The sequence below is a fragment of the Anneissia japonica genome, unplaced genomic scaffold, assembly GCF_011630105.1.
Source record: "Anneissia japonica isolate Jap-2015-1 unplaced genomic scaffold, ASM1163010v1 scaffold287712_len2945570_cov188, whole genome shotgun sequence".
Classification (NCBI taxonomy): Eukaryota; Metazoa; Echinodermata; class Crinoidea; order Comatulida; family Comatulidae; genus Anneissia; species Anneissia japonica.
The window spans coordinates 758,382-769,180 of record NW_022704401.1 but is presented as its reverse complement, the minus strand read 5'-3'; the positions used below and the strand labels follow the sequence as shown (position 1 = coordinate 769,180).

Genomic DNA, 10,799 nt, shown 5'->3' with positions numbered 1-10,799 from the left:
GGTCCTCCCCCGGGAAAATTTTGATTTCTAGATGGCAGGAAATGACCTTTCTCGACTTTTAAGCTAGGTTTCTAATGACTTTGTTCTTCAAAATTCAAGGTTTCCAAAGAACAGGGAGGTCCGGGGGTCCTCCCCTGTGAAAATTTTGATACTTAGAAGGCGGGAAATGAGTTTTCCCGACTTCCGAGGTGTCTTTTAATTACTTTTAAGTTCTTCAAAATTCAAGGTTTTCCCCTCTTGAAAACAGTCAGGTAAATTTATCCCTGTAATTACAGTAGATAGGCCTTATGTGTGTATACATACATAAAAAAATTGAGTAGGCCTAATTGCATACCATTTTTTTCCCATTAATCCATAAATCCCAAAAAGAAAGGGGGGTCCGGGGGTTCTCCCCCGTGAATATTTTGATTCCTAGAAGGCAGGAAATGAGTTTTCCCGACTTCTGAGGTGTCTTGTAAGTTCTTTAAAATTCAAGGTTTTCTCCTCTTGAAAACAGTCAGGTAAATTCATCCCATTGTTATTACAGTAGATAGGCCTTATGTGTATATACATACATAAAAAAGAAATGAGTAGTTGCATACAATTTTTTTCTATGAATCCATAAATCCCAAAAAGAAAGGGGGGTTCTCCCCCAGGAAAATTTTGATTCTTAGAAGGCGGGAAATGGGTTTTCCCGACTTCTGAGGTGTCTTTTAGGCCTAATTACTTTTAAGTTCTTTAAAATTCAAGGTTTTCCCCTCTTGAAAACGGTCCGGTAAATTTACTGCATTGATATTAGAGTAGATAAGCCTTAATGTATGTATACATACATTAAAAAAAAATGAGTAGTTGCATACGATTTTTTCCATGAATCCACAAATCCCAAAAAGAAAGGGGGGTCCGGGGGTCCTCCCCCGTGAAAATTTTGATATCTATAAGGCGGGAAATGAGTTTTCCCGACTTCCGAGGTGTCTTTTAATTACTTTTAAGTTCTTCAAAATTCAAGGTTTTCCCCTCTTGAAAACAGTCAGGTAAATTTATCCCTGTAATTACAGTAGATAGGCCTCATGTGTGTATACATACATAAAAAAATTGAGTAGGCCTAATTGCATACCTTTTTTTTTTCCATTAATCCATAAATCCCAAAAAGAAAGGGGGGTCCGGGGGTTCTCCCCCGTGAATATTTTGATTCCTAGAAGGCAGGAAATGAGTTTTCCCGACTTCTGAGGTGTCTTGTAAGTTCTTTAAAATTCCAGCGGCTGAGAATGATCTGTCTCTTATACACATCTAGATGTGTATAAGAGACAGGTGTATATACATACATAAAAAAGAAATGAGTAGTTGCATACAATTTTTTTCTATGAATCCATAAATCCCAAAAAGAAAGGGGGGTTCTCCCCCAGGAAAATTTTGATTCTTAGAAGGCGGGAAATGGGTTTTCCCGACTTTTGAGGTGTCTTTTAGACCTAATTACTTTTAAGTTCTTTAAAATTCAAGGTTTTCCCCTCTTGAAAACGGTCCGGTAAATTTATTGCATTGATATTACAGTAGATAAGCCTTAATGTATGTATACATACATAAAAAAAAAAATGAGTAGTTGCATACGATTTTTTCCATGAATCCACAAATCCCAAAAAGAAAGGGGGGTCCGGGGGTCCTCCCCTGGGAAAATTGTGATTCTTAGAAGGCGGGAAATGAGTTTTCCCGACTTCTGAGGTGTCTTTTAATTACTTTTAAGTTCTTTAAAATTCAAGGTTTTCCCCTCTTGAAAACGGTCAGGTAAATTTATCCCATTGTTATTACAGTAGATAGGCCTTATGTGTGTATACATACATAAAAAAAATTGAGTAGTTGCATACGATTTTTTCCATGAATCCATAAATCCCAAAAAGAAAGGGGTGTCCGGAGGTTCTCCCCGGAAAAATTTTGATTCTTAGAAGGCGGGAAATGAGTTTTCCCGACTTCTAAGGTGTCTTAATTACTTTTAAGTTCTTTAAAATTCAAGGTTTTCCCCTCTTGAAAACGGTCAGGTAAATTTATCCTATTGTTATTACAGTACATAGGCCTTATGTGTGTATACATACATAAAAAAAAATTGAGTAGTTGCATATGATTTTTTTCCATGAATCCATAAATCCCAAAAAGAAAGGGGTGTCCGGGGTTCTCCCCCGGAAAAATTTTGATTCTTAGAAGGCGGGAAATGAGTTTTCCCGACTACTGAGGTGTCTTAATTACTTTTAAGTTCTTTAAAATTCAAGGTTTTCCCCTCTTGAAAACGGTCAGGTAAATTTATCCTATTGTTATTACAGTACATAGGCCTTATGTGTGTATACATACATAAAAAATATAAAAGCTGTCTCTTATACACATCTAGATGTGTATAAGAGACAGATAAATAAATGAGTAGTTGCATGCGTATTCTTTTTTTCCATGAATCGATAAATCCCAAAAAGAAAGGGTGATCCGGGGGTTCTCCCCCGGGAAAATTTTAATTCGTAGAAAGCGGGAATGAGCTTTCCCGACATTTCCGCCGGCCATGTTACATACATTTATTTCTCTAAAATGGAAACCTTGTATGATATATCATCAATGTTTTATATTGAGTGTATTCGATCTTTGCTAAATTACCTAATATTACTGGAACTTGTAAATTGTATATCCAAAGACTAGAGTCTAGGCAGAATTAATCTATATACTTTAGGGGTTTATTCCATCCAAGTACATCTCCCTCCCCATAAAAAATATTGTTTTGTATTCTCATAAAAATTGTGGAAAAACGTTTGACCCCCTCACCCTCTTAGTTTTGGCTGACTGAAGTTGGATGTAAATAACTTTGGCTTTTCTTGCCAACTCCTAAAAATACCGTCTCCAAGACGCGCTTTCTTGGGACTTGGTAGAAGTTGTGGCTTTCTTGCTGCAGAAGGTTTCCTGAAATAATAATATAAATTTGGTTTTTTTTTTTAATGTGAAATAAAATTATAGATAAAAAAAAAAATTTCAAGAACTCTTGATCTGAAGGCTGACTTCAGAATGCATACAAAGAATTACAATTATACTGATTCGATAACAAATTAACAAATCATATTTACAAATGTTCTGATTTTAAAATAAGAAGTCAATTTAGGAGAATTTGCTTCCCTACACAGAGAACAGTAAAAAATATTTGTCTTTAATATACTTATTTATTTAAATAAACGACCCGCTCTGAACAAACACCACACTTGATTAAACACCCCTTCTAGAGCCGTAGTTGTAATGAACGCCTCCCTCAAATACATGCCCCGAGGCCTTTATTTCTCTCTCGAATAAACGCCCTCTAAACGACTAAACATATCTAGTGCAAGCAACATCATTCTCAATAGTCTATAATGTTCTACTCTGGTAGAATTACATTTTTTCTAACCCGGTTTGGATCAGTAAGTATTTATGATCACGCATTAACAAATGTGACGGAAATTATGTGCTGTAGTTCCCCACATTTATACAGTGAAATTAATGTTTATTCGAGTTTTATACATATGCATTTTACACCAAAAAACATACACGCATCCCTTGAATAAATTCCTCCTCAAAAACCCTTCTCAACAACAAACGCCCTGATTTTAAAATAAATATGGTATATTGTCAGTTCAAATCTGCACTGTTTGTAATTGAAGTGCTTAAAATTTTGGAGCTCAACGACCACTTTGTAAGAAAGTAGCAAACCCTAACACCCTTAAATAAATATCAGATTTTAATAAGCAAACAAACTGCTTAAATATCTACATTTAATACAACTTACTCTAGAAAATTCTGAGAGGCAGCATGTAGCATCTGTTTCCCTCGACTGTAAAACGACGATGCAGGCTTCTTCACCGATGATGCTGGAGCTGAGGAAACATTCAAAAGGTGTAAGCCCATGTGTGACACCAAAAGCACCTTGTGATATTCCAGCTGGGGCTAGGCCCACAGATGTATGGTAATGGTACAGAATACTACTTAATGCTTTTGTTACTCTAGAAAATACAGCTAGTTTCTGATCTGTATATCGTGCTTTTCTACATGGCGCAGTTAGATCGAAAAGCATAAACAAAACTTGTTTGTAATATCCCCCTTGTAGGTCTAAACACAAGCATGTTCTATTAACTCAGGTAAATCCTTGACCTTTATACACTGAAGAGATAATGAGGACAATTACAAGATATGTATCTATGACATAGTAGACCATGATAAGACGGGCAATTGTATTTATTTTTTCGAATCTGAATAACTATTTTTCAGAAAGTGGAAGATAAATGTCTAAAGGAAATTTATATTATGTGGAAGAACCTAAATATGTACAAAGTTCACAGGGCTAACAATGCAAAAATTATTATAGTAATCAAACTTACTTCTTAATTTCTTATTCTCTTCAAATGATTCCATAAATAATGATCCGCCTGATTCTTTTCTCTTGTGATATATGCTTTCAGGTTTACGTGATCTGAAGAAAAATAATAAAAACAAATCACACATAAAGTTGAGCCTCAATTTAACCTTTAACCTTCAATTGTCTTCCAGTGTACTGCCCAATTCACCACCAGAAGGACCCTACTAGAAATAAGTCTCAGGACTTTCTTGGGTTAGCCTTAATGTGTAACACACGGAAAAATCCAATACAAATATTTACTAGGTTGAGGGGCATGGTTCAAATTATATAGCGAGGCTGTACTATATCCCAAGTTGAAGTCGATAGACATAGTACAGCCCCAGATCACCAAGGTCTATAATTTGAACTATGACCTGAATAAAATTCCAGTAAATATTTGTTTTATATACCACTATATAGATTCCCTGTTCATGAGTCGCAAAGAGGCTTAGGCCTAAAACTTGGCTAGCCCTTCATTGAGGCCTGCATTTGATAACTCGTTTACACTCGGTAAATCAGTTTATTGTTGAAGGCGTGCTTCTACTAATTTTTAATCAAATTTGACCTAATTTGATGACCTGGAGGCTGACGATTGCTCTGCTGCATACTGGTAGGCTAGGAATAACAACGGCAGAGTATTCTAGATTCCTCTTCACGACTCAAGGACGGGGAATCTATGTAGTGGTATATAAAACAAATATTTACTGGGATTTTAATTGGGTCATAGTTCAGCCTCCAGATCACCTCGGACTATAATTTGTACCATGCCCCTCGTTATTTGTATACTATATATTACCTATACAGGTGACGAACATTCATTTTTACACACAATCAGTATTCAAGAAATACAAAAGTATTACTTTAGTTAACATTTACAATATTTATTTCTAATAAATCAATTTATTATATTCATGTTTTACAAAAGTATTATTGAATGAAACACACCTTTGTTTAGAATCCACATTTTCTTTGTCAAGATCATCTGACTCTCTGACATCATCAAATAGTGGTAAGGTACCACCATCAACATCAGAATCAGCACTATTTGGGCCATCATATGCAAATAATTTTAAGACGCTAGTGGGCGTGGTCATTGGGTTGCTTGAATTGAGGCGTTGATCCTTAACAGGCGTCTAATGGTACAAAAAATATCAGATGAAAAATATTTATTTATAGACAATAGAATAATAGGCGGTAGGAATTATTGATGAGATAAACAATGTGTACTTTTGATGTCAGTATTTGATTGTACAATTTTGTTTAGCAATTAATATAAGTAGTCAAAATTAGAAAAAAAAAGTGAAATTACATAACATCATAGACATGAGGTACTGGGACAATAAACAATTAATTATATATACTTATATAGTAAACCAATTTCATATTGTTAAAGGCACTGTAGAAATCCTACACTATTACATTAAATATTTACTATTAAAATATATTTTCAATTCTGATTCAAATTTAACATGTTTCTCTCAAATATCACTTTACGCCTTAAATTGCCGATAAACGGTGCGGTGTTGGTTTGGTTCGTTTAGGCGTTTTCTTTTTTCCTTGTTAGTCTAGGTTCATGGTTTTATTATTCTCTTGTCCGTTTCCTTCCGTTGTTGTGAAGCGCCTCGAGGTTGGTCTAACGGGAGGCGCTATACAAATCGCAAATTATTATTATTATTATTGATGTGGGGGTAAATGCTATGGAATTACATTGTTTGTAAACGTAAACATCCCATTTCTCACATTTCTGATTGGATGTTAGCATGAACCGAAATAGATGTGGATGAAAAGCTTGTCATTTTGATAATGCATAATATTACGACACAGTAACAAGTATTTTTAAAAGTTTTTTGAGTGTGTGGCAGGTTTTGGATATTCCGGTATACCAACTATTTGGTTTGGAAGGTATGGGAAGTGAAAGGAGATTTGCTATTGCTTAGAAAGTAGTGGACTTGCAACTGTTGTCATCAGGTAAGAAACCTTTAAACCAATTAATAAAATGTGAACAAATTTAATTTACCTTGACATTATTATGATGACTATGTACCAGGTTGCCTGATGTTGGTGATAAACTAAATGAATGATTCAACTGTCTCTCATTGTACTTCAGCCCATCTTAAAAGAACAAAAAGGGCATAATTTTCGGCATAATAAATATAAATACTTTTATAGTCAATATAAATATATAATATACAAATATTTATATTTTTGAAGGACTAAATGACCTTTAAGTTCTTAATAGGTGAGACATTTTAATGGTGGGTGGGTGATAACATTATTAAAGAGTGGATTTTAAGGTTGGAAAATTGGGTTAATAAGGGTGGGTGGAAGGCCATGAAATTAGCTTTAGACTGGCCCCACCCACTATAACTACATCCCTGATATGCCTTTGACCCCCAAAAACAAATAATAGTGGAATTATGTCTACTTTCAACAAGGCTAGAAAAAAAAATAAAATAAAAAAAAAATAAAAAAAACCAAAATAAATAAATTAAATGCATTAATATACCTTTCATTACATTTTCAAGCAGATTATTCAACTTTGGAAGCTTTCGTTTGTTTGATTCATCTTTAGTTTGTATACGGATATTGCCACCTTCTACCAAGTGAATTAACAAGTTGGTTGAATTCAAAGTAATATTCCTTATGGTCAACTTGCTCAACTGCGAATGAAACAAATAGGATAAATGATTCTAATAGATTATATGTGACCAACGAGCACCCATCTCCCACTAAATGCTATATTTCCAGGATACTGTATATATTTGCATTCAAATTTCCAATTTACTATAGGATTTAGCTATTACCAACATCATTAAAATAATGATCTGAGGTGCAAACTATCAATTTTGGTTGGTGCCAAATATATTTGAATAGAAATTAGTTAACATATTAATTATTAAATATGGTATTCATATATCATATAAATAATAATTAATAATAATAATAATTTCTATGTAAGTGGATGTTGCCTCACAACTTCAATACAGTTTCAATAATGTTTGCTCATTGATTTTAAATTCATATCTGTAAACACTGTTTGATTATCAATACAGTATAAGGTTAATTAAATTTCACCTTGAATTTTTTTTGCCAGCCATGTTTTGGTTTGACCGTGCAGCGAACCTCGCCCTCTGCAGTCGCAATAATCTCTAGGGAGCCATCCTTCCAAGGTTGCTGGCCACCAGAAATGCTACTGAATTTCACCTGTCCATCAACTTCATATAGAATTTGACCCGGATATGATACAACACTCATGTTGATATCTCAGGTGACTTAGTTCTGAAAGACTAGAAATACAACATTTTTTGTTGCTATAGATTTTTAATGGTTACACAAGTAGGAATTTGCATATAATTAGCATTGTTACAGCGCCTTAACATCGACACTTGTTTAGAGCCGCTCCACAGTTGGTAGAACCATGTTTTATCAGACTTAAAATTCAGGTCCAGTGTACACATCTGGCTCGTGTGCACTTTAAAATTGTATCTATGGAAAAGTTGGGTGTTACCCCGATGCTATGGTTCAATTCAGTCACTACCGTTGTGGAATGATGTTAATGCCCATATGCAATTTAACACAATGGCGCAAAGAGTTTAAGGGTTATTTTTCTACCTTTACCATTTGTTACATAAAAAACCATGTCTTTCTTTATATTGTTTATTGGCTCCAATTATGCACATTATGTAACCTTCTCCATCTTTCAGTGGTGTATGTATGACAGGGCACACCCCATTCAACTGGTATCCTTTTTTAATAACTCTTTTAAACGTAAAGAATTTTTGTCCTTCAAACTGTACTGTACATCTTTAAATTTTAACCAATTTTGATAGTTTAACAATCTACGAGCAACAAATTTCCGTAAAAGAATGCAATAAAGTGAGTCTGAGTATGAGTGAAAGAAAGACTGATTCTAATTGTGTGGTGGATACAAAAAAAAAACTATAAATATGCAAGGAACTCGTTGAAATATGTGCGCAAAATTTAATTTCGAATACATTGGTTGAGACTGTACATATGCCAAGGCCCAATTTTCTGCAACATTTGCATGGAAATCATTTAATTTTCTTCCCGGAAGTGGCTTCTCCCAACTTCAGACTTCTGGGATATATAGATTCGGCCAGGCTAAGGCCTAGCATTTGTACCCTGTCCAGATGGCCAGGTCTGCTGTGTTCTGTGTGGGAATGTTTGTTCTGTCACATTCCCTCAACAAGCCAAGGAAAATAGGCAGCCTGGGCACAACAAAAATGACTTAAGTAGATTTACTTGTTTACTTACATTTTATTAAATTATTAGTATTTACTATTAGCTTAGGCTACAGTAGGCTAGGCCCTAGGCTAATTCATTCAGATATCAATAACCAAAAGTACAATTTTCTCTGATCTGAATAGGCCTAGGCCTACGTCAAATTAACAGAAGCCTAGGCTAGCCCTATATATGAATGTTTGTTGGCCTACTAGGCCCGGATCACCCTATGCCATAGATAGGCCTACACTAAAATAAGCCCTGGTCGGCTCTCGGCTCACTTGCGATGAGCCTAGCCTACCTTCCTCTACTAGTTTGGCCTAGGCCTTGCAGCTAGCTGGCCACCCACCTAGGCCTAGCCTGTACAAAAATTTCCTAGCACACGTTAAATAATAAGGTGAAATCTGCGAAAATACAACATACTACTTGTTAAAAACTTTTTCAATTTACTATATACCAACCGATATTTTGTTGCAGCACTTATTTTCGACGATATTCTGTCTAAACAACGTTGGAAAAAAAGCATGTACGGTGTTTTGTTTTGGCGTGTGTTGTGTATCGAATGAGGGCGTCAGTTGAGGCTTGAAATTGGCGCGAAATTAGGCCTAACGGGATGTCGTGTCAGTGGCAAGTTGCTAAAGTAACAGGACTCAGATGAAGTTCAAGTTATAAAGTGAACTATTCAGGGGACACCTCTATTAAGGGGACACTTTTCTGTGAAACGAGGGGAGATATAGGCCAGTCATTTAACACTGCGGCCAAGGGGACACCCAGGGGCGGATCCAGAGATGTCCAAAAAGGGGGGGGGGGGGCGAAAGGGGGAGCCGAAAGTTGGGACAATTGAGACAACACTGTCGCAGGGGGTCCGGGGGGGGCATGCCCCCGCGAAATATTTGTGTTCTAGACGCCGGAAAATAACATTTGAGGCGTTGTGGGCTATCATTTTTTTCTTTTCTTTCTCTTTTTCTTTTCTTTCTTTTTTTCTTTTTTGACCTCCCAAAAGGGGGCGGGGGGCCGGGGCGCCCCCCCCCCCTAAATCCGCCCCTGGACACCCCTATTAAGGGACGGGGACACCTGAGTGCTAATGGTCAAATAACCCCTATTATGGGGACACTTTTTTTTCTATTGTATCGCAACAAATACAAGACTCAAAATTTAAAAAATCACTAAGCTTTAAATATTGACAAATTTAGAGCAACTTATTAAGGAACTTTTGCACCTTTCTACTGCTGCTTGTCAAGGGCGAGCTTTTGTTAATAAATAATAATAATAATATTTTAACTGAAATTGCAAAAAGAATTTTGAACCAAGTGAAATAATCCGTCTGTGAACAAATGACGTTCACGCCGCCACGGCCACCTCAGCCCCACCAATAAGTGGTAGGCCTAAATAATCGAGTTTTTCTTTTGTCCACTGCTGTATCGCCATTGAACTCATGGGTGCACTCCCTTTTTAGCTCTTCCTCTCTTTAACTCAAATTTGTCACCCTATTTTTTATTTTCCGGCTTGACTCACGAATGCTGTCTCTTATACACATCTAGATGTGTATAAGAGACAGGGATCTGCGCCTGTTGACCCTTAACCATTGGGATTTCCTTTTCTTCGTTTTTCGTGCACTTTTATAGGATTTTAATTCATTCATTAACATTCCATCATGAAACAATATTGGGAACATGTAAAACTAATGTTGTTTTAATTACATCTCTACTGATTTAATATTATAAATGAATTGTATTTGCCTTGAAAATTAATGCTATAAATTAGTTGTAAATTCTACTGTAACTAATTATGTTAATAAAAATAAGATTATGAAGAATTGTATGTCATCGTTATATGAAAACATGCCAAAAACCCCTATTCACGTTTTTGGTAGGTGTCCCTTGAATAGGGGTACCCCAATTCGGGGGACACCCCTATTAAGCGGACAATTTTTTTGGTCCCGAAGGTGTCCCCTTAATAGGGGTTCTACTGTATTTTAAAATATCATCATTGATGATCTTTGCAGCTAAATTACGAATGATACATTAACAAAAATCCTGAGTCTCTACATTGCACAAAGATTACAAAACAACAACACATAAATTCCGTTTCACTACTCTATCTAATCAGTTATCTAATAATCCTGTCTCTTATACACATCTAGATGTGTATAAGAGACAGAGACAACAATGTCCTGGGGGGTCCGGGGGCA

The 10,799-nt window shown here is 35.8% G+C and overlaps 1 protein-coding gene across 1 annotated transcript in view; it reads right to left on the bottom strand.

Annotated features, from left to right (window-relative positions):
• The window catches only part of LOC117104652 (ubiquitin carboxyl-terminal hydrolase 37-like), a gene marked incomplete in the record, with an annotated part of 20,051 nt that extends 10,849 nt beyond the window's left edge, over nt 1-9,202 (bottom strand). The window contains 8 exon segments of the mRNA XM_033245530.1: nt 2,773-2,907; nt 3,761-3,848; nt 4,350-4,441; nt 5,312-5,499; nt 6,384-6,478; nt 6,873-7,026; nt 7,442-7,653; nt 9,070-9,202. Coding sequence (XP_033101421.1) covers nt 2,773-2,907; nt 3,761-3,848; nt 4,350-4,441; nt 5,312-5,499; nt 6,384-6,478; nt 6,873-7,026; nt 7,442-7,621 — 932 coding nt within the window.
• Nucleotides 9,203-10,799: the final 1,597 nt, after the last annotated feature.